General features: G+C 43.0%; 1 protein-coding gene across 3 annotated transcripts; it reads left to right on the top strand.

The window, feature by feature from the left end:
- Positions 1-31: 31 nt before the first annotated feature.
- On the top strand, positions 32-17,458 carry TMEM169 (transmembrane protein 169). 3 transcript variants are annotated; one of them, XM_048309758.1, is made up of 4 exons: positions 36-115; positions 718-819; positions 11,622-12,057; positions 13,554-17,458. In XM_048309758.1, exons 3-4 carry the CDS (start codon positions 11,757-11,759, stop codon positions 14,174-14,176), a joined length of 924 nt encoding a protein of 307 aa, XP_048165715.1. In that variant the 5' UTR covers positions 36-115; positions 718-819; positions 11,622-11,756; the 3' UTR covers positions 14,177-17,458. The 3 variants fall into 3 exon arrangements, with proteins under 3 accessions (XP_048165714.1, XP_048165715.1, XP_048165716.1); XM_048309757.1 differs by lacking the exon at positions 718-819 and having other exon boundaries at positions 32-115; XM_048309759.1 differs by lacking the exon at positions 36-115 and having other exon boundaries at positions 367-819.
- The last annotated feature ends 7,159 nt before the right edge of the window (positions 17,459-24,617 follow it).

The following is a 24,617-nucleotide window of genomic DNA, read 5'->3' as shown; positions in this document are numbered from 1 at the left end:
TGTGACGCGCGGCCCCGCCCGCCCCGCTCTCGGCGCCGGGGACGGCGGAGCGGGACCGTGCTGGCGGTGGTGGCCGAGTCCTGCGGCGCGGCAAAGCGCGGCACCGGGGCGGCAGGTAAGGGCAGGGGGGACGGCTGTCCGCGCTCGGTATCGCCCGGGTCCGACCCCGCGGGGCAGAGACCGCTCATCGCCCGGGAGGGGTCGGTGCCTCCGGTGGCGCCGCGGGGTCGCCGCTGCAGCTCCGTAGTGAGCGCCCACCCGCCCGCAGCCGCGGTCTCGCCTGCTTGCAAGGGACGGGTCGCCGTGGTTTTCTATTCCGCTTCGGGTCACCTTCCCCGTGACGCGCAGGCACCCCGAGGAGCAGCGGGAGCGGAGCCCCGCCGGGAGCAGCCGGTGGAATGCCCCGAGGGTGTCACGGAGCAGAGGAAGGCGCTGGTGCGCCCCTGCCACGGACCCGCGGGCGGGGAATCCTCCGGACACGGACTTGGTCGCGAATAGGCCGTGAAGGCTGAGGTGATAGCGTTTACCATGTCCCCAGTAGAGTCGTTTTGGGCTAAAATGCCTTTGTGGTGGTGGTGTCCGTCCCCCCTCTCCCGGTCCCCTTAAAATGTCCCTAACTAAGCTCCGTATTAATTGCTCCGTTGACACAGAGGACAGGCAACATTATTTTCCTTTCTATCCCACAGTGAAGTGACAGAGCATCTTTGTCCGTTGCAGGTGATTTTAACCAGCGCTGATGTGCCCAGCAGCATGTGTGTGCATGTTCAGTGTTTTTCCACGCATCTCCTCTGTCCTTTTCAATAGAAGAGATGTTTGAAAGTATGTCTCAATTTTGTCTTGTTATTTTTGCCTTAGGAGAGTTGGCTAATGTGAGAAGAGAGTGAGGGTTTTTTTTATTTTTTTAAAGACATATAAGTAAAGTGGGAGAGTCATTGAGTCTGTTTTGGGTTTCTCATTTATGAAACAAATTTATTTACTTTTCCAAAAGCATGTTTTTAGGTTTAATACTTTAAATCGGGGACAGTTTTAGGATAACATCTTTATCCTAAAGTTCAGTGTGTTTCGATGCAAGATGTATACTCTCCTTTTATGTGTAGGGAAGGGAAGGCACAGAGGAGTTAACAGTGTGTCCAGAGTCATTCAGCAAACGGTGACAAGACAGGAGTGGGTTTCTGCATGGTGGCTTAGGCCAATAAGGCAACTGTTAGACAAAATTGGCCTTTTCAGGTGGGTCAATGTTTGCAGAATACTTCAGTGTTTTAAAGCATTCCACTTTCTGGAGGCAAAAGGTGAAGCACTGTGAGTGACACTGCAAAAAAAAAATTTCCCTCCCTTTAATTATCTTTCACCATCTGAGACTTCATACATCCCCATTAACTGTCTCTGGCTGCCCTACATACCTTAGGCAGACCGTATCAGAGCAATCACTAATTAATCCCAGGGAGAAGCACTCATCTGGGCTAGTGGATTAGATCTTCATATTCCAACCTGCCTGCCATCCCAACTGAACTGCATGGCTCCAAGGAAAATCCTGTGGGCCTTTCTACTCATGTGACCTTGACTTCAGTGTTCTTCCTGGAGAGCGCTATCAAAGAATTTTTCTTCCCTATCAGGATATATTGCTTGGTTTCTGGAATTTCTCAGCAGCCACAGAAATGCCGTAAATAAGGGGCTGAACACATGAGTTAAGGTTCTGTGAGTGATGGCTGGGAGGAGAAAGGGGAAAGGCATAAAGACTGTAGAGGAAGGAGGAAGGAAAAGGAAGCATCCATTCCTTGGCATTCAGTGGAGGGTAGCCCCTTCTGGTACAAAATGTATCCACGAAGAATAGAGCTGGGATAACCAATGCTCACGGACATTTTCAGCAAGGCAGTGGCTTTTGTTCACTGTTGAGTGTGTTGCCTTTGGACCAAAGATTCAAACTGTACCTTTGGGGGAATTGATTTAACCCCAGTGGTTGAAATTCAAAATTATTTAAGCTGAAAGTAAGAAAATCTTCTTAACTAAAATCAATTTTAATCTCCTCATATGCTTGTACTTTCTTAATCACAAAGGAATGTTACTTTTCTTTTATTGGTAGATCAAAACATGTTGTTCTGTCACTCTACACAGACATAGTGGTAAATTCAGTAAGCATAAGGCTTTTACATATTGATGCTACTCTGTAAACTTAACATTAAGATTCTGAATTTTTATGTGTTAGAAAATAGCATCTGATTAGACAGCTTATTTTTTATTTATTTTTTCAGTATGTGTCAGCTTGTATTTGGAAGAAAATAAATCTACATTTAAAGCCTCAGAGTCTTAAGTTTCATTTTTTGAAGAAAACCATTTGAATTTTTTGCCTTGGTATAACTATCGCTTAAAACATCAACCATTCAAAAGTCAAAATGACAAAAAAGAATTCATTAGTAGTTTTTTCCAGTTGTCAGCTCCTTTGGAGTTGTGGGATTAGCATATGTCATTCTTGAACATCTACTTTTTTATTTACATATTGAAGAGGAAAAACTAGATTTCCTGTTTTTACAGCTCCCAGATTGTGTCTTGGCTTTCAATGAAGTAGTTCAGTTTATTGAGATGAATAGGAAACTCTGCATTTTCAGAAAAGGCTACTTTTGTCCAAAGCTGACGTTGTGCTTTGCCAGCCTATGGCTCAGCTATTCAGCTGATGACACCTGCCAGTCCAGTATGCTGCCGTGCCTTAAAAATCCTGGCACTGATGTGTACTGCCTTGAGAATTCCTTATGGCATGCTATCCTTCAGGGTGTCTGTGCCCTCTCATAGCTCAGAATCCACGTTGGCAAGGGGGAAGGTCTGAAGAGTAGTTAAGTATGAACCTGATGTGAGAAAAGAGATGGCTCCAAACAGGTGAGAAACCTCCACAGGATCCAAACCCTGTGAGAGGTATCCCTGGGGTCTGCAGTCTCACAAGGAGGTGAGAGCAGAGGACTTATTGAAAAGCATCTTACTGCCAGAAATAAAACTTTAAGGTTAGTTTCTCACAGAGGATTTCTGCTAGTCAGCCTTCAGAAAAATGCAGGCTTGCACTCCAGTAGCCTCTGCTTTCCCAGACCCCACTCTTATGGATGCTTCAGGTTCATATCTTTCTTCTCCTGGGATACCAAACCACACAAAGTGTAACAACAATAATTTTTTCCCTCTGCATACCTATTACAATAAAGGCTTGGATTGAGCCAAAACCAAATGAAAGCTGGTGTGAGTTTGTGTCCTTACCTTTCTGGACCATTCTGTGGGATTATGCAACAGGCCTCTTTGGAAATCCCAGCTACTTTCACCTCCTGCCTGAACATTCTCTCCTGAGGCTACTTTTCCTTTCATCATCTCTTAACAGCGAGAGCCTTTCTGTTTTGTGGCTTCTGGTTTCCATGTCAGAACAGCCTCCTGGTCAGCCCCAGCTGATATTCAGGCTTTCTGATCAATTCATCTTTTTAGGGACTTCCTCTCTGGAAAGGCACTTTAGTCTCACCCATATCTTGGGGGATTTCAGTCTAATTAGAAGATAATCAGGATTTTACAATCTTTTATTATTATCCCTAGGAATTTCATTCCAGTGTTTAAAAAAACAAATGCAGGAGATACCAAGACAGACATCCCACCCAAAGCAGAGTTCGTGGTGGTGCAAGATAGAGAATATCAGCACCAAACAATTTGAAACAGGTATCTAGATAGTTTTATAAACAATCACACACCCTAATACCATACTAATGATACTGAAGCATTTACTTGTCTGCAATTCAAAGTGGTGCATTTTTAATATCCTGGTATCATGGGTCTTTATCTGCTCTTGTATCCAATCACAACTCCCCTGAGCCAAATAATTCCTGCTGCTGGAGACACTGTCTAAATATCTTAGATTATATTTACTGTGCAATGCATTAAACAATCCTGAATCACTCCCAGGGGAATCTTCCAGTTCTCTCTCTGTGCAGTTGTGCTCTCCAGCAACTCTTGGGCTGCAGCCAGGTGTTACTCAGAGAAAGCTCTGATTTGAAGCCCCCAAAAATCTTGCCTAAAGAAGAACCACAGGATGGATGTAGTTTGTTGTTGGTATTTTTCAGATAATGCTTTCCAGACTGGATTTACAATTGACTGTATTTTCCATTAGGCTGTATGGCTGCAACTGCTTCCTCTCTAATTGCAGGTATTTCAATGTGTGGTTTCTCCTCATTTTGTCAGAGTAAAGCACTGGCATGCTTGATCTTGCCAGCACAGAGCAGGGCAGGAAAGGGGACTGAGACTGAGATGATCAGGGATCTTCTGAGTAGGAGGGAAGGAAAAAGAGCCTGAGGTGCTAACCGGGGTCCTTGTTTCTAGTTATTGTAAAGGTCAGAAAAGAGTCCAGCATGCATTAAAACCTCCTCTGGAGAGCACCATGTGATGGAGGTCTTGAAGCCCTTCACTGGCATCCCCTGCCAGCCAGCTCTGTAGCAGAAGTCCTGTGTTAGCACAGGTGCTTCACACCCACCGCTGGTGTTTCATGGCAACTCCCAGTGTTTCTTACTTCCACGTGTGTGTCTATGCTGTGTAGAAGGTGTTTTCTCTGCACTCGAGTGTGGGAGGTGAGGGGCTCACAGCTCTGTTTTCATGTACTACTCGCTTGTTACTGTTTTCTAGGCATCTGCTTGGATGCCTGGAGGGGAGGAGACACAGCTCTGGTTTGGGTATGCAGCCAGTTTCCAGTGCATCTGCCAATCCCAACCAAGGACAAGTTGGGTCTTATGCCAATAAAAATAGATGCTACACTTGATCCCAGCCTAAAGACACTGCTGTGGAGGCAGGATGTTTGACTAAAGTTAGTGGGATTGACTTTGTTCAGCTGTTCCTATGGTACAGTATAATCCAGCAGTGACCTGGGGCGTGGGGTAGGGATTGCAATGAGCACCTGCTGTTTCAAGGTGCAGGATGGCCTGTTGTGGCAAATCCAGAAGTGAGGGGTAGAGCAGGGGAACAGAGAAAGTGTGTCTCCACTTTAAGGTTGAAATCTTCTTCTTCCTGCAAGGTTCAGGAACTTTGGTTGAGTTTATTCAAGACTCGTATCTAAAGGCTTGGTTTGCTTTGAAGATTTCAAACCTTCCATTCCCAAGTCAGGCTCCTTTTAAAGCCTTGGTTCTCTTTAAAGGCTAATGTGCACATGCCATTCCTTGACATTTTTAGCATAGTATAAGAAACATAAAGAAACAGATATCATCCATGTGGAGGCAGTGGGAAGCTTTGTGTCTTTTATCTCAATTTCTCTTTCTTCTAGCAGTCTGTTCAAATAAGTGGGAAGACAAGGGCAAGATAGCACATCAGGCTTTTGCTCCAAAAAAGGTACACTTTTTAAAAAGTTGGATTTTTAAAAAGTTGGTATGCAAGAAAATAGATTGGGCATTCCATTTAATATAAAATAAAAATGCTCAGCTATTCTTGTATGCTGTTCGCCAGTCTTCAGTAATAAGTGATCTACACAGCAGTTATTGTTCTGTGACATTTGGAAAAGTTATGGAACAGCAAAGGAAAAAGAAAGAACTGATTCATAAAACAGATACTCTGTAAAATGTCCTTGGCTTTTAAAAAAAGGTGTGGAAAACGTAATTCAGAAACAATACAGTGATACTGTGGAATGCATTTCTCCACTCCTTTTTTTTTGGTGCTTTGTCTGTATCTGTAGAATGCTGTCAGTGAGCTTTTGGGTGTCTCATGGAAGGATGGAAAAGAGAGCAAGGGTCCTGAGCCACCCAGCATGGCCCCAGGAGCCAGGAAGCCCTTAACCCACACCCAAGCAGGTCCAGTCTTGCTGCAGCTCCAGTGATGGTCAACAGTAGGTTGATGGCTTAGAGCTGGCCAGAGCAGGTTTGGCTCATGGTGTGGTGCAGTGCTGGCACTAATGGCGCCTGCCAACAGAGCCCTGTGCCTGTGATAAACTGGAGGGACTGGGTCTGTCAGTGCTTGCCTGCAGAAATCATGTTGCTTGCCCACGCCTCCCTTTGCTTTTAACTTGAGCTTTTAGCACCCTCAGCTCCTGAGGGTTAGGCATGGAGCATGGGGAGCTCCATTAGCAAACACCTCTAGAGTTTTTGGTGACTTGAGTCATCTTACTGTGTTATTCCCCCTGCTTGGGTGCTCAGTGCCATCCTCTGCTTTTGGCAGTCCAGCCTGAAGTCTGCTCCTGCTCGGATGCACACCCAGAGCATGGTCATTTTTCATGTTTCTCTTTCCAAGAAATTAAAGTGCTTGGAAGCCTGTGGATTAAGCAGGGAGGGAAAGATGGGTGTGAGCTTTGAACTTTGCTGTTTGCTTTCTTTAACCTTGCTGGGGTGGCAGAGGTAGATGTTTCCCTTTTCTTCTCTTGCTGTTGTTATACAGACACTTAATGCAGTCTGAAATCAGCCACTGCCAAGAAGAGTAGTTTTTCCCTCCTTCCTTAGACATTCCTTCCTGTAGAAGGAGCTGCTTGGTGAAGAATTTGTATGGCTAAAAATAACATTTTATAATTTTCAGTGAGATAAATCCCCCTGTCAAGCTCACCACAAGCTGCACAGACCCTGATACTGATAGGGAGGAGCTGTTCCTGCCTCACCTTCTAATATGTCACAGCCTTGAGTATTTGCTAGATTCAAGTGACTGTGCAATCTAGTTTGAGCTATTTCACCATGAAATAAAGAGGACACAGACATCCTCTGTTTAAGCAGGCAAGGATGCATATGTGAAAGATAATGTGAAGTCATTTAGGTATTTAAAACAGATCCAAAGCTGTGGAGGGAGCCCTACCATTTGGCCCTTTTCCTACATAAAGTGTGAATTAAATGTGCTTTCTTATATATGTCTTGTCACATGTTTTTCTCTGTCCTGGGGGCTTCATGTTTGCATTAGACCAATGCATTTTGTCATAACATGACTGGCTGGTGACAGACAGATCTGTCCTGAACAGCTGGATCCATTTAATAACACCTATTTTTCATGTGTACAGTCTGCCAGCAAATAACCCCTTTAAAAATACTAGGGATTGGAAAAGATCTTTTGGGTAACACGCATGACCAAAATCACACATGTGCACATGAACAAAATCAGAGGCGGGGTTGAGTGGAGATGGGATTGGGGATGCAGAGGTTACGGAGTAAAAGCAGCAAGCAAAGAAGATCTGTGGCTGGGAAGCTCTCTCAAGGTGTGTCTCTGGGGTAAATTTCCCTTCATCTCTTCCCCATCCTGGATAACTCACAGTGCTTCTAAAGCACAGGTTGTTTTTTTGTTTCTGCAGACAACCCCTGCATGATGTGAGTGAAGACACAGTGCCAGTTCTTCTTATGTGTTGTACATTTTATGTGACTATAAAAATAAAAATTTATGCTCCTTGCTGCTTACCGTCTACATTTTTTCCTCTCATGTCTGCTCTGAGCAGTCATAAAAAGGTTACTTGTGCTGTAGCAGGGATTTAAGATCAAGGATTTTATTAGCTTGCAGGAAGGCTCTTCCTTCCCGTCTGCATTCAAACCAGATAATTTCTCTTCTGTTAGCAGCTGGATCAAACCCTGAAAACCAATGGAAGAAGCTTCCTTTGACCTAAATGGTGCAAGGCCAAGCTTTTAGGCTCCTGTTTTGTGTGTCAAAGACTATTACTGTCACAGGAAGCACAAGCAGCCGTAGCTTTCCTGCATAGTAACAGAAGACTGTGCTTCTAAAAATTACTCTACAGAGTGTTTTTGCAGAGCCGCCTCCCCAGGGTTCTCCATCTGTTTTCATATGGAGATTAATAACAAATTGTTTGGCTAATAAACTACTCCTTGCTATCTCTGAAATATGACTATTTGTGCTGGTTTGGGCAAATTTGGAAATATATCCTCTAAGAGAAGGCAGGTTACAACCACCCCTCCCCCCACCAGGTTCGGGGAAAAAATGAATTTTCCTCGAAGGAAAGTGAATGAGGTAAAAACTATTTATTTAACAAACACACAGAGAAAGGATAATAGTGCTAAATAATAAAATCCCTTGCTCTGCTGAGAGAAACCTGGGAAAATTTCAGAGTCCTTCCGTAGATCTCTCTCTCCCTCCTTGGAGCTGGGACAGGGTGGTGGACCCACCTCCAGGGCCAAGGCCTCGGTGGAAAGTCCTCCCAATGTATTCTGATGTTGAAACCATCCAGCAGAGAAGAAGGGAAAAATCGGAGTCCCAGGAAAACAAAGTTCAACTCTCCGGAGGAAAAGGAGCTGAAAAACTAGCCGAAAGCTGGCTGGAAAAAAAAGCAAGCCGGGTGCTTCCTTTTCCTTCCCTCCCATGGACAGTTCTTAGATTCCTATCTGCCCCTGTGCTCCCACGTGGGTGACATCACCAGTATGAGATACACAGCAATTGTTAATGATTCGGCCCCACAGCAAGGCTTTTAAGGGGTGAAGATTTTGGGGTGTGGCTGAAGGAACTGGTGCTGTGGACAGCTGTGTAGTGCTGAGGGCTGGCCTTATTCTTAGAAGTTGTAAAGAAAAGGAAGAGAGAAAAATTAAGCTCTGTGTACACTACTGTGATTTCTGCAAGAGCCCATTTCTTGTTTGCAACTACAGAGAAAATATTCCCAGGAAAAATGGGACTGAGGCTTGAACTTGTTCAACTCAGCAGCATTGCTGTGGGATATGGGGCTGATGGTGGTATTTTGATGTGCTGTGTTCGGAAGTTCTGGACCAGCTGGCAGGGGGTATTCCAGCTGCTTCACTGGGAAACAGATGAGAGAAAAATAAACATGTACTGTGAGAACAGGCATAAGATCAGGAGGGATCTTTGTGATGTTCAATCTAACTGCTCCCTAGCGTAAACCAGAGGACTTCCCCTCTTCTGGTCAACTACAGGTGACCAAAATTCTGCCAAGATAGCCAGTCCAGATTTGGAAGTTTCCAGTGACAGCATGTCACCCAGTGATGTATACCAAGGGACACCTACCCACTTTGTTGCAACACCTACCTAATGTCTGCCCTGTATTTCTGTTTTATCTTGCTGCATCCTCCTCTGCTGGATCACAAGGATCTCCTTCATGCTTTTGGTTTTGATGTAGACAGACATGTCAGATTTTACCTTCTTGTGCCTTAAACAGGATAATCTGGGCTCCTTCACTTCCTTATCCCAAGGGCTTTGACTCAGCCACAGCAACAGTGCTTCTTAGTGGCTTGTACCCCACTGCCCAGTCCCTCTCCTTTTGTCAGCAGGAGAAGAAACTGAGCTGCAACTCTCAGATTACCCTGCTGTGGAGGTGTTTCTCATCCTGGTGGTAACTCACAGTGGCAGTAGCTGCTATATTGGGAACATCAGACATAGCAAAGTAACTCAGAGATCATAGGCATCTTCTGGTCATTCATCAGCATTCTGCCAGACTGATGAGCACAAGAACAGGACACAGATTGCCAGTGCCTATCTGTGAGAGATTCAAAAAGGACATCACCTTGCTCCTTGCATAGTCAAGGCTGACATAGTCCTTTGTGCTGTGGCCACTGAGAACTGACATTAGCTTATCATCTACTGTGAATTTAAGCAAGGCCACAGCTGGATCAACTTTAAGAAAAAAAAAGCCCAACTACAAATCTTTGCTTGTAGCTTTGTGTTATTTTTAAATGTTATGTGCAAGTCACCCCCTTCTCAAGTCAGTAGGGACTGAACATGGAACGAAAGCCAGGAACTTTGGGAGTCTAATCAACTTCTGTGTCTCCAGATTTTTAGTAGATTATTCCAGAAGTTACGCTTTTGGTTTCTCTGTTTCCAGGCCTGTTTTCCTCACTTTTGGAAGCAGAATATCACTTTTGTCTCAGGGGCTCATTAGGCTCAATCAGGTAATTTCAGGGTTTTATAGATGCAAAACATGAAATTTTACAGCTGATTTTCAGAGAAAAATGTTAAAGCCTATCGTACCTCCTGAATGAATTTACTCCAAAGAGTGAGTTTATTCCATAGCATAAATTCATTTCATTTACCCCTAAAGGCATTTTTAAAAAGAAACAACGAACAAAAGCTTCCATGAATTTCTGTTTTCCAGTATGTCTGCTAATTTAGGCATACATTTTTTATGGCAGGTGAGATGGCAGCCTAAACAGACTCTTCCCAGCCACGCTGCAAAGCTAAACAAAATATTCTCTGCCTATTCATTTAGAAGTGGTCTGGCTTATGGGGCATGCTGAATCTTGAGGGCTTTTAAAGTCCGTTTTATGTGTTTTCTGATCACCAGGGAAGATTTATTTTCTATAGTGCACAAAAATAATCTGAATTGTTGAATTCTTCAAGGCTTCATAGAGCCAGCTGGGCAGTGTCTTAGGTGTTAAAGTGATACAATTAAAAGTTTGTGTGGGTGTGGTGTGTGTGAGTGTATGAGGCATAAATAGTTGATCTAAAGTTCTGCACAAAATTTCAAAACAGACCAGCAAAATCTTAGATCTGTGGGAAGACCAGGACCATACTGCCAGATTTTAAAATGCTCAACTTTTTTCTATCATCCATTCGTGTAAAACCATTTCCCCAGCATTGTGTGGGCTATAAACTGTGATACCCGTGTTTCTTAGTTTCCTGTTAGAGGAAAGACTTGGTTACTAGGTAGAAGCTTAATTATTGGTCAGATGCATTCTTTTAAATACAAATGTTCATGTAAATGTTCAACAGAGCTCTTCAGAGTTGTTAAAATGTTATTCATTGTATTCAGATTTGTACCTAAATGCTTCATGAATACCCGGCACAGTCAGTTTCTTAAATGTTATGAAATCTGAGAACCAATAACCCTTCTTCCGTATTCACGGAGCAGGATTTGTCTGCCTCATTGCATGTTTAATTATGTGGTTTTTACTTAGGCAGCTTTCCAGTAGATGACAGTTTCACTTGATATTGCTGTTAACTTTGCTTGAATGCGGAGCAAAAAATCGAGTCCTTCTATTTGTTACAAAGATTTGTGAAGAGTTGTGTTGTTTTCTCTGCGCAGTCAGAAGAATTTGCTGTGGTTCCCAATTCCCTCTCCAGCAAAGTCATCTTAATAACAATTTTGCTATAAATCCACTGTATATACTGTATCTTTAAAGTATGGCTACACTGCATATTGCTAAATTGTTAAGGCTTGAAACATCACTCATTTTGACATAATTTGATTCATTTTTGTAATATTCTTGCAAAGGGGAGTTAATCATTAGACTTTCAAAATGAGAAAGGCTGGCACCAATATAGCTGTTGTAATGCTGGACAAGCGCAGTGTTCCTGTTGCAGTTGTAGGCCAGTCCCTTAAATTGGTCAACTTCTTTTTCATCTATGGTTTCAGTCCTTTATTCTGATGCATTTGGGCCAAAACTATTGTCTTCTGATTGTTTCCAGCATTGTAGAGGAATGTTAAATTCATCCAGTAAGCTGGCCAGGTTTAATCCCTTTTTATAAATGTTAATACTCTTTCCAGTAGCTTTGGTTTGTTACAGTGAAAACTGCACCCTAAGAATGAGGATAGATTAGATACCACAAAACATGTATCCATGTAAGAGAACTGGTGTTCAGGACAGTAATAGGGATCTTCAGATGACATTTAAACCAGTTGGAAGTAAACCTTTTTAGGAAAATTCTGCCAATCTTTTCTGTTTGGTAAGAAAAAGGCACTTTTTCAGCCTTCTCTCTCCTTTTAGGCTGGGAATGGAGTGCATAGTTTGGATACCAGCAGTGGGACATCTTACCAGAACAAAGCATCCTTGGACCATTGTCTAATCAATGACTTCTAAGTGCAGGATTGGTGCTGTTGGATTGGAAACAGGTGCTACAAGATGCCAGGTGAGGTGACTGAGAGCAGCAGCGGGATGGAGACTGTGCAGAAGGACAGCAAGTCTGGAGGCCAGAGCCCTCGCTGTGGCACAATGAGAAGGGCTGTGGCAACCACTGTCACCTTTGATGGGGAAGCCACTATGGACCGGAGGAAAAAGAAGAAGAAAGAGTCCCGCCCCGAGTCAATAATAGTGTATCGGTCTGAGAATGACAATAAGGTGGAAGAAGAACAGGTGGATGAAGAAGGAGGGGAGAGGAGCTCTGAGGAAGGCTCCAAGTTCCTGGGTCAGTCTATGACAGATGGTATGTATTCCTGAGAACACTCCATAAGCTTTTTTGATGCCATCATGCTCTAAGGTCAAATGGAAGTGACTGTGGGACCAACCCTCTCCAAGACTGCAGGCAAGGAGAGCTTGAGTTCATACATGAAAATGCTCTGAAACAGAGAGCATTACAGGCTGATTTGGGATGTCTCCTGCAGTTCTTTGCGAAGTTTGGTTGTTGCTACAGTCTTAGTTTTAAATGTATGTGCTGGCTGGGGTTGATGTGCTGGTTGCAATGCTATGCATGCATTAAGCCAATGATGTCATTCTAAGCCATGTTCAAGCCACTGTCCATGCCCGAACAACTGCCTATTAAGTGAAAGGATGGAAGCAGATGGAGTTAGTGGCTCTACCTGTGATAGGGAATTTAACTCATTATCTAGGATTTGCTGTTGCCTTCTGTTTGCATACAATCAGCATGGCTTCATCTTGAAGGGGGATTATTTGGCAAGGTCATCATGGGGCATCTTGGAGTCACTTTCACTTCCGCTATCTGTCCTGGGTACCCTTGCAGGGAAGAAGTGTGGAAGGCAGGTCTTGTGGCTAAATACTCTTGTGAGTCAGCAGTGCAGGCTGAGAGGGGCTTAAATGTGAATGCATACTCCTGGTCCATCATATACACTAGATTCCCCCATGATCCCAAACCCTATCCTCATTACTTACCTGCCGCCTTCCACTTTTGTGGAGCACTCCAAGCTGCTCAGCCTCTTTTTAAGAGTTCTGAAGACCTCCTTCTAAGCTAGTCAGAATTAAGACCAGGAGGAAATACACTGTAGCCCCATGGCGGGATTTTTGGCCAGTACCACTGCATGAACCTCCTATACCAATGTCACTTGAAAGCTAAGGCAGTCCCGTCATAACTTTAACACATATACCAGTACTGTCTGGTTTGGTTGCCGCTACTGATCTCTTCAAATGCAAATATAAATTTATGACAGTTAAGCTTTTCTAAACTTCAAAAATCAATTTGGATTGAGATACAGTGCAAATGTAAAGTGAAATATTAGCTATTCAGGTGTAATTCCATGTGTGAATGTGCTTATTCCAAAACAAGAGTCTCAGTGGTATTTATCTAATTAATCCCAAGTGTTCATGCTGTTCAGGAATAAATCCATGAAGGAAACAGAGAAAATAGGCATACCATTTTCAATTGAGTTACTCTCTGTCATCTCATTCTCAAATACCCTTGGAGCAGTTTCCTTTCACATATTGGCTCTAGTGCAGATGCTGGAGTCTTCTCCCTTGTGATTTCTATCATCTGGAATTCTTGTCTTTTTCCTCATTAGCTCTTTTTCCATTTTCTTCTGTGATAATTTTCTTCATACTGCATTGCTTCTTGTCTTCCATCTTTTTAAATTTAATTTTAATTGTAACTCCATATGCACTATCTAATTGTCTTTGGGGTCTTTGAGGATTTTCACAAAATGCTTTGTACAGAGAATAAATCTGATGTGGATGCGTTTATCTGTGTTGTAGGTGTCTGGAGCATGCCTTTAGACAGTCGATATGTCACCTTAACTGGAACAATCACCAGGGGAAAGAAGAAGGGTCAGATGGTGGACATCCACGTCACACTAACGGATAAAGAGCTGCAGGAACTGGCTAAGTCAAAGGAACCTTCTAAAGAGGATGTACCTGAGAAGAAGAAGAGATGTGATGTTGGGTTGGACAGAGGACCCCACATCGTCCTCTGGACCATCATCTGCCTCCCCATCATTTTTGTAGTGTCCTTCGTGGTTTCATTCTACTATGGAACCATTACATGGTACAACATCTTCTTGGTGTACAATGAAGAGAGGACCTTCTGGCACAAAATCACCTTTTGTCCCTTTTTGATTATCTTCTACCCAATTATAATTATGGTTGTTTCTTTCTCCCTAGGCCTGTATTCAGCTGTAGCCCAGGTAGCATGGTCCTTTGGGTACTGGTGGCACGCTGTCAGGGATATGGAGAAGGGATTCTGTGGCTGGCTCTGCAGCAAGCTGGGCTTGGAAGATTGTTCTCCGTACAGCATTGTCGAGCTGCTTGATTCTGACAATATCTCAGGTAGTCTCTCTGGCAAGAGCTCTGCACAGGGGGTTGAGACCTCAGCAGTCTGAGCCTTTGTCCTGGATGACTATTTTGGTCGTATGCGAGTGTTTTCACCTAGAAAATAACACACTGATTTTTTTTTCTAAATATACATATATATTTAAACACAAACTTAATGAAAATATTGGGCTGAGAGTCCTCTTTAAATGTCACAGAATGCAAGAATGCTAGCTTCACATGCTCTGGGTTGGGACGTGCATGGCTTTCCAAGGATTTGTCATGTGTTGTAACTAATTACAGCTTCTGGGAATGGTAAGAAAATCCAGGTCTGCAGGGCTCTGGCTGTTTGTGGACTGGCAGAGATATAGTATGAAAAGTCCACTTCTGTCAAAGTAGACTTTACTTTTCAGAACTAGGACATAGCAGTGACCTATGACACAGTGAAAAGAAGTCTCTGCTTGGGAGATGAACTTTAAGAGACAGGAACCCATTCAGAGGTGAAGGTTAAATTGCAAAATGTGAGATGTTCCTGCAGTTTTCCTAGAAGGGGTCCTTTCCCAGTCCTTCCAACAAGAGCAGCTAACTTAGGCAGGCTGACTGCTTAGACACTGTCAGAGTCCAGTGTCACAGACCACTGGAGTAGTGGGAGAGGACAGCATAGCTGCCAACAAAGGCATGTGAGTTCTACGCTGACCTGAAACACCCCCACCACATGCTGGAAGAGCAGGGCTTGCTTTGTAATGCGGTGTGTGGGGACCTGATGGGGGTGTCACCAAGAACCCTCAAGTGGCTGCAGGTGCTCAGATAGGTGCTTGGAACACACCTGCAGTGGATCTCTTGATATGTGCACTGCTAGGGAGGAATGAGCTACAGGAGTCATATGCAGTGTGCAGTGCAAATAGTTGCATTACAGGGAGGAAACACCTGCTCTAAGGAGGTGCCTGCCCCTAAGGAAGGGGCAATCCATTTACATCTCACTGCAATGCAGGTGTGGACTTGCAGCACCTGGATTTAGGGAGGTGGAGTTGAAGGTTCTTGGGATGGGAAGGTCTCTGAAGCAAGTCACAAGTTGCTTTTATGGAAGAGCTGTTGGACCTCCCCTTTCAGAATGAGGGAGTCCAAGAGTTCATGTCTATCTATGCCTCAGCTCTGGAAATCTGTGTCACCTTCCCTGCCTCATCTCTCTTCCTGGTTAGTTATATGGAAAAGCAATGGATCACACATCCTCCTCCCCTTGTGTCTCATTTTCATAATCGGTTTCCCTCCTTTCTGGATTTTTCATGGCATCATAGTGGACTCCCTGACCAGGCTGAGGTGGCCACCATAGGCTGGAGAAATTTTAGTTATCTCTTAAAAAAATGACTAGCAGAAAAGTTATTTTTTCTCGATCAACTTTTGGCCTGAGAAGGAGATGAGCAAAATAAAAGAGAGGTATAGCAGATTCTAATGGGGGCTGAGTTACACATCTGACACATGGTTAATTTTCTCTGTGCTCCAGTTCAGCTGGTGCTGCTGCAAAGTCTATCTGAGCCCCAAGCCAGAGGAGCCCACCATTTGCATGCGTGTAGGTAGGTAAGTTGTGGCGTGCAGTCTGTCAGCTGCACAGTCACTCCTGTCTGTGTAGGTGTCTCACTTCCCCAGCTTCCCTGTTGGGGGGAACTGCTCTAGTTTTAGAATGGTAGAAAGAAGCATTCAGAAGCTGGATTTCACAGAAACTAATGCTTTATGTTGCATTTTAAGGTTGAGCTCAAGACTACACTGACTGTCCTGGTTAGAACATCTGGGAACTGGTGATGTATAAACAAGTCCATCTGATCCTCTAGCCCTGACACTGAGAAATAATTAGTTCCTGCTGCATCCTTGGTGCCTGGGAGGTCAAAGGAGCCTCTTAGCATTGGCTGAAGGCTTAACAGTGAATAATGCACAAGCCAAATATCAAGAGCAGTCTTGGCCCCACACTTAACTGAGAAAGTAGAGGTGCTCCCTGGGCACAGGTACAGCCAGGCTGTGTTTGTTGCTTCCTTCTTTCTGTTTTAACTGATGAAGTCTTTCAAGGCAATTACCAACTTCTAGGAAAAAAAAAAAAATAGATCCCAACATGTGAGACAATGTCAGGTAGTTTAGTGGGATTCAAAGAGACTGACATATGCCTGGGACTGGTTCAAGCAGTGAAATGCTTTTCACAAGGCTGTTCCAATCAGGCATGCTGATATGCCTCTGAATTAATGGAGATGCTGAGGATAAGCCATGCCAGTGCTGGCAGTCTGTAGTGACCCACTGCAGCCACTCTGCTTAATAGTACTCCACATGGAAATTGCAGGCTCCCACATGGCTGGAGGGTGGGAATGAGTGATGCTTAACAAGCATTAAGGAAAAGGAAGGTCCGCTGGCAAGTGTTCTCACGCTTTGCCTAAAGGGACACTGCTGGCATGAAAGGGGTGGATTGTGTGTCTTGGCCCCAAGATGCAGCAAACAAATTTGGGGAAAGGATGGCTGGCAAGTGTGCATTGCTGCAGAGGGAGAAAACCCAATTCAGCTGTCACTGCCAAACAGCAGCTGTTCAAGGCTAGACGAAAGGCTGGGGTCAGTAGCACAAAGAGCCTTCAGCTTACGGAGGGCTTGAATGATAAATACTAGCTCATTACAGAATACATCCATGTGAAATGTCTGCTGAGCTGCAGGATTTGCTTTCAGGATTGCTAACAGCCCGCTGGAGTGGAGACAAAACCAAATCTGTGCCTCTTACTGCTACATAGGTACAAAGGAGCATCAGAGGAGTCATAGTTCCCTCCCTCTGCAGTGGCAGCTGTGCTTCTGGGTTTGGAGGTCACGTTTTGGGGGATATACTGGGACAATCCATCATGTGTTTTCTACTTCTTTACACTTAACTAAGCTTGCCTTGGCTCCTGCTAAATTCAAGGCATTCTGTCATTGATTTTGGTGGGGGCTATTTTAAGCTTGGGGTTAGTTCTGGTGCTATTTGTAAATGTTTAATTCAGACTTTTCTCTAGACAACTCTAGATAGCTTTCTCTCTTGCCCATTATCCTCTGTAGCAGTTTGCCTGTTGCAAAATATGTAATCATTATCAATTGTTGTAATAGAAAAAAAGCACAAGTTTTTGTCTTGTTCTACCCCACTTTCAGAAACTTACAAGTAATTTCTGCTTATGTGCCACTGTCAAACTGCAGAGAATTACAGTAATTCTGATTGAGTGTCTTTCTGGCTGCTCTAGTCTGGATGCTTTTTTTTAAGTAAAGATACTGTGTGTTTGCTGATTGTTATTTTTAATTGCATTCCCTTTTCCCATCCTTGCTGGCCTGGGTGGAGAATAAAGACATATGTGGCTTTACAGGAGTGTTGCTCTCATGCTTCTGTTTGACTTTGTGTTAAAATCTGTGCTGTGGGATGGACACAGTCATTCTATGCTGATAATTATATTTGAAGATCCACTTTAAAGTGTGTCTGAAGTGGGTCTAAGTTCTACCCCTTGTTAATCAGTGTGTATCCAGAATTGTCATGTATCTCTGGGTCCTGGGTTCTTTGTTTTTACTTCATAACTCACAAATGAATTTTGTGATTGGTTTAATTTCACTGGTTGGGTGTCTGTTTAGCTTTAGTCACAAGGATCTATAGGAGGGGACACACTTCCATACCAAAACAAGAAGTACTTTTAACTCCGCAAACATGGTTTTTGTGTCTGTGACTTGGAGCTGCTATTTACAGCTGTGCTGGGAAGACTTCTTACAGCCCCTGGGTACTTCAGGCATGTCTCTGATAAGTCAAAGGAGAATCCACCACTACAGTTCTTCAAGGTGTCTAAGTATTAAATGACACCTTTGGTTCTCTCCCACACAGTGTTATTACAGTCCTACCCTCTTGCTGGCACAGGGAAAACACTTGAGATCTTCTTTCTTCTAAGAAGGAGAGATGGATCTTTGGAAAACCCAAATGAAATTCCTGAGGCCTAGCACAGCTTCAGTGTAACAGCTCTTTGAGCCAAAAAGCTACCTGCAGGTGATTCCCTCAAACTGGAAGTGCAACAGCTGGAAATAGCAGGAAGGTGCTTTTGGTTTGATGCCTACTGCAAACACGGCCAAGGGAACAGAATTCCCTGTGTGGCAGATGTATGTTGAGGACTTGCGGCCTCCAGTGAAGAACATAGCGAAGGACACTCAGCTCCCTGGTGTGACAGGGTGAGATGGAGGTAGTGCACCCAGGGAATTAGCTCACTAGCCTTTGCAGTTCTCACTTCTGAGGTGCAAGGTAATCATTTTATAAGATAATGGTTAACAGTGTGAGAGACTCCTATTGAAGACCTTTGCACCAGGGAAAACACACCTGTATGACTGAACCATGTATCTCGCCAGGGGGAGAGAAGCTAATTCTGCCTACTGACTTAGAGAAGGTGCTAATTCTGCCTACTGACTTACCCACCCCATTCAGTTTCTTTGAGGACTGAAACAATCACAGCATGAGTGTGCTTTTATCCACAGTAAATCCCTCGAATTCACCCTTCTAATCCCTCCGGCCAGTGCTTTCAATCCTAAGGCCAGGATCCTGCAATTCCTTGCTAAGATTATCAGCAGAGGTTGCACCATGGATCCTTGTAACCACCCGCCATGAGTACCTTTTAGAAGCTGCAACCACTAGTTAAGAAAAGCCATTCCAATGTGCTCTTGCACACTGAAGCATGCAATTACAGTAGCATTACAGAGAGAAAGAAAATAAGGATGCACAGCCCACAGTTCTGCACTGTGATGGACACAATTTTACTCAAAATTTATGCAACCCCTTTTTGTCCCAGGCAGTGAATTATCTGTGGGATCAGTGCCCTTCCTGCTTCTTTCCAAACACTTGGTAGTGTGAGGCAGTTGTATTAATGTGTTTTCATTCCTAGATTAGATGCACATTTATTCCCTGAACAGAAAAGGGAACTCACAAAAAAAGAGAGAGAGAGTTTCAATCAAATTCAGGAGGCTAATCCACTTGGAAACACAACTTTTCAATTAATTTGGTGAATTAGAAGGGACATTGTGTTTGCTTAACTACTAAAGCATGATTTCTCTTCCAGCGGGCAGCCATGTAATAATGAGAGAGGGGTAGTGGTTCTGTGTTCGGTCCAGGTAAATTACCAGAGAGTTCAAAAAGCCCCCTAAGCATCCTTTCACATAACAGGTGAAGTGTGATTGCATGCAAACAAGCAGTCCAGAGAAACAAGGCTTGAGGGTCTCTCATGTATCCCCATTGGTCACCCAGTTCCATTAACTTTCAGTTCTCCTAATTTCATGTCATTACACGGTAGCTGGAGTCTGTCAGAATGCATTAAAATACAGAGAATGCCTGAGTCAGGCCAACAATGCATTTTTTTCGCTGTGTTAAAAAAATGCCCTCGCTTGAGTGTGCTAAAACATAAAACCTTACTCCCAGACTACAGCAGCTAAAATACATTTTGGTTTGTATCCGTTGAAATTAGGTATGCCATGGGTGAACTTGACCTGGAGCCCCTAAGATACACATCTTACACATGATCTCCTTGTCTTAGGGCTCCTTTTCTCAGCCATTTCTTCCAGGTGGAAACTTAGCTTCACAAGATAAAAAAAGTGTAACTACTGATTTTGATAGTATGTTCTGCCTGCAAATAGGATAAATCCCCCACCTCCCAGGGAACATGTTCCCCCAGAGCTTGGTTTATTACAAGTTCCCCCATCAGTAATGTGCATTAAGACCAATATATTTGAAGGTGCCTTTGACTATCTTCATATATACACCAAATCCTTTCTGATCCAACAGTGATAAGGTAAGAGAATCAATAATTTCTACTACAAAATACCAGAAAACCAGTTCATTAGGATATAACACAAATATAGCTTATTAATCTAGCCTGATTATCTGAATAACTTGCAGCTGTGATCCAAACACCCCAAATATCATATATAAACTGAATGGCTTTTACAGTGTCAGTGCTGGGCATGAATCCAACAGCTCCTGGGGTAGTCAGCCTAAGGAAAGCATGCCTTTTATTCAGTCTTTCTTTCTAAAAGACATTACTTGTCCTGAAGTATGGAAGTGTCAGTTTCTAATGATGTACTTAAATGTATCTGTAGTGAGATGCCTGTATAATTACAGGCAATTACTAGAATATCCTTCCATCATAATGGAGATTTTCCTTAACACTTTAGCCATGTAAAAGTGGCATGCAGAATTAATAAACACAAGCATTTTTAACCTTCATTAATTTATTCAAATGAGCTCCTCTGTGACTTAAGAAAGAAGCAGAAATAATTCCTAGTATCTGCGTGTAGTAAAGAAAAAAAGTGAAATATTTAATATAATGAGCAGTATCATCCCAGGGCACACATAGTGTCATTGCTAAATGACATCTCAGTTCTCCCCAAATACGTGTTGGTAGAGCTGCCTTCAGTGACTCACAGTGATTATAGCACTGGCTCCTCTCTAATGCAATTAAACACCACTGGAGTGACGGACTCTAATAACGAAACAGGCTCCAAGGAAAAAGTTTCACGTCATGGTGGTGACTTCAGCCAGCCCCATGATTACAGCAGGATTGCTCTGAGGCTCCAATTCCACCCTAAAACCAAGTCTCTTTTGATGGCTAAATTTGCCATTTATTTCAATAGAAAGTTATAAAAATTTTAATGTCTGTCTTGAATGTCTAGTACAGAAAAACTGCAGAAATCATTGTCTTCTTGATGACTCCCTTCCAAGGAGTTTCTGCATAAAATAACTGACAGGGAAAACTTGAAATTATTCTTCCCCTGCCTCTACATCTGACACTGTTGCATATCTGCTAGTGTAATGGGTTAGCATCAATTTACACAAATAGAAACCAAACCTAATCCCTTCTTTCCTCTCAAATATAAGCTCCCTCCTTCACATTTGTGTTTTTTCCCCCAAAGCTGTACAAACTGGAAACTCACAAGAATGAAAAGATTTAAATCATGACGTCCCATCCTCCATGCTGCAATGCTCCATTTTGAAAGTGCAATTAAAGCCAGTATTTTTCAAAAAATCTGAAATTTCATTCTTTCAGTCTGGTTTCAGTGTGCTTCCAGGTGCAGACAAACAGATAAAAATTTAAGATGGGATCCTCTCAGCTCAGAAAGAGCCTTGTTTGGCAGCTGAAGACTCATCCCTTCCCACCGTTGAGTGGATAAGGAACAGAATCCTGTGCTGTGAGGATTAAATTAGATTATTAGCCAGCGCGTGTGCGTGTGTGCATGCGAACGTGCACAATGCTGGTGGGGGCAGGATGAAACTAAAGGGGAGGATACTAAAGGCTTATCCTTGTGCATCTGCAAAGCAAATCCTTCACGCAGTGAGTTATCCCAGCTAGCTTGTCCTGAACAATCCACTGCATGAAAGCGCTTTCCAGAGCCCCTGCAAACACAGCTGGATTGCTAATGGCTGCCAGCAAAGACACTGCACAGGCAGCGGTGTGGTAACTGCTGCGAAACAAAGGGCACGTGGAGAACAAGATGGATGAGATTCTCCTTCTGCAGTAACGCCATCTGAAACAGCAGCAATCACTTGGTACTTACCACTTCTTCTTAAAACACTGGCTTTAACTTTTTTCCAAACGCTATTTGATACTCTTTTGCTGGGCTGTTGCTTTCCCCAAAGCAAATATACCTGACGTAATCTCTCTGGTCTTCTCCAGGAACCCAGGTGCGCTGGAGTTCAGTTGAGCCCAACTATTTCTATTTGTTCGAAAGAAAATCAGATCCTACACGGCAGATCGTCCTATAAAATGTAATAAACAAAAAATTTGTTGTAACAGATTTAACAACTAATCCAGAAAACTCTGCCAGAGTTGTTTCCAGTGCAGAAATTTGTCTGGGGCTTTTCAGTTACTTAGCAGTGGGAAATATTTCGCCTCTCGTGATACCAGGCTGAGCGGCCCTTGCATCACTGCCTGCAGAAATCCTTTGGCTAATCCACGGATTTAGAACTCGTGAAGCAATCCCAGACAAAAACACAGATTTTAGATGTAGGGAAAAAAAATTTAAATCTACCTCCCCAAAAAGTAAAATGTAAGAGCACATGTTTTTTGGTGCTGTTATTGCCTGTTTTCTGCCAGAGCCACGCGCAGAAATTCCTCTGCAGTTCGGCAGTGCTTGCTGGGTGACTCTCCCTACTCCTGCGGGCTGCAGAGCTGCCTCTGCCTGGTGACTGGGATCACGTTGCCCTCCAGTGGCTGAACTGAAAAACGGGAATAAAAGGCCACTGAGGTATTTTTTTCTTTTCTGCTTTAGAAATGCATCCAGAGAGGTCTACACACCATGAAATTGCAATGGAAATGCTAAGAAGTTATGTCATGCTAATTTTTAATATATGAATAAGTTATGTCATGCTAATTTTTAATATTTGAATATAAAACTAATTCTTCCTTCTCTCCCTGTTCCTTGTAGGTATGCAATCTGGAACAATCCTCATCCACAGGAGTTCATGCTACTCTTTTTCTGGCTTGCCAGGCTTATATAGTGGGGCATTGGAGAATATTTAATGAGAAGCAAATACAGCATTTAGCTTGTCCTCATATTTGAAAGTGTAGTCAAACCCCATTTGCACAGGTTTTGCAAAGCAATCTCTCAAAAATACATGCCACTGTAACACGTAAGTTCTTCTCAAAAATACCTCTGGGGTTTTTTTTTTCCAATAGCATGTGACATAAATGCTGATAAACTAATCTGTGGCAACAAAGGCACACTATTTTAAAAGATACAAAAGCCTAAGAAAGCTCAGTGCCCTTCTGAGATGCCTTACAGCTGATTTCTTTTTGAACATTTAGCATAATGAGGCATTTTCTGTTTTGAAAGTGAAGCTCCATTCAAAAACATCTGTGAGTGCTCAACACTTACACACATCTGAAGATCTGACTTATCTCAAACTGAGCACTAAGAAAATGTGATTCACACAACCAGTGCTTACTGGTGAGAGACTTGGTTCAAGTGATATGTAAATCAGATTACAAGCAACCTGTTGAACAAAACCACAGTTTAATTCTTAAAACACCATTTAGTTATCCTAATCATAAGAATTTGCTCTTTCACTCTCTTTCTCCCAATTTTTGTAACAAATGAGGCAAGAGTCTCATTACTCCTTTAGTGCACAGCCCTAACCTTATCCCAATATGTATTTAAATAGACTATGATACTGCAGGACAAAAAGTACCGGGTCCTGTTGTTGAAGCTGTATCACAGCATAGAGAAATACTCAGTTAAGGCTGCAAAAGAAACTTTAATGTCAGAAATTCCTGTTATTTTGGAGCTGAACTTCTGTAACTTTAAGGTTCTCTTTCCTTCTTACAGGAGAACATATTAAATAAATAAAGAAAAGGAAATTACATTATATAGACTCCTCCTGACAGTTACATGAGATTCAGCTGGGATGAAACCTTTGGACCCACAGCATAAGCTTCTGCCTTTTGAGCTAATTAAATAATTGACAGCTGTGGAAGACTTATCAATTTACAAAGGTCATCTGCAATCAGGCAGCAGCACAATTAACATCAGCAGCAAGACCTGATTAGAGATAAAACAGGAAATGTCAGAGCGTGCTTAAACAGTGGAGATGTTTTTAAACCAGCTGAGCCAGGTGAATTCCATCCAAAGCAAATATAAAACTGTCCAAAGCAAGCTTTAATGATTTTCCTTGAAAATCATGTGTGTGATTACAAATATATCTTCTACTTTGAAAAGGGATGAGAGAGGGCAAAGATGTCAGGGAGTTATAGACTCTGTGTTCCATATAGTGGAAAGCAGTATAGCAAATAATTAAACCTTTAATAAGAGCTCAGGAGATAATAAGTAAAAGGAAAACCAGGGTGGGGGTTTAAGGACAAATGTTGTTAAATCATCTTCCCACCTTCTTTATTTTCTTTTTATTCTTTAGTAAGGCTTTGATGCTGTTTTAAATGACATTCTTCTGTGCAGGCTGGGAAGTGTTGTGTATTTTGGTGTATAACAAAATAGCTGCAAAAGCAGGTAGAGTGATATATCTAGAGCTGTGTCTAGTGATTATTCCCAGGACTGGCCACCTTGGGCCTTCCATGACCTGACTGAAGACAAAATGGTGCTTATGAAATCTGGAAATGTCACCAAAATGAGGGGGATGGCAAGCACCATGGCTGAGAAGATTAGAGCTAAAAAAAAATTATCATTGCAATTTCATAAATGGATGGAAGGAGGAAAGAAACCAGGATTCAACTTGTTAGACAAATGTGCCATTCAGTTAATTGGGAATAGCAAACAGCAGGTGGAAGAACAACTGGATGGGCAGCAATTCTTCAGGACAGTACATGCAGGCTATAGAAGAGTGTGATTCTCAAATGTGACTCCATGATTGTGTGGAAAAGGTGAAAAACACATGGAGGAAAGGGGCTGTAAACATAGTTGGCCTGTGATTTCATGCTTTCCCTTTCTGTGGCACTTGATAAGGCCTCTGCTGGTGTATGATAGCCAGTGAAAGGGGAGTTTTTTCTGCCTGAG

This window comes from Corvus hawaiiensis, chromosome 7 (assembly GCF_020740725.1).
Source record: "Corvus hawaiiensis isolate bCorHaw1 chromosome 7, bCorHaw1.pri.cur, whole genome shotgun sequence".
Classification (NCBI taxonomy): domain Eukaryota; kingdom Metazoa; phylum Chordata; class Aves; order Passeriformes; family Corvidae; genus Corvus; species Corvus hawaiiensis.
The sequence above is the reverse complement of the archived record's forward strand: the minus strand, read 5'-3'. Positions and strand labels throughout refer to the sequence as shown.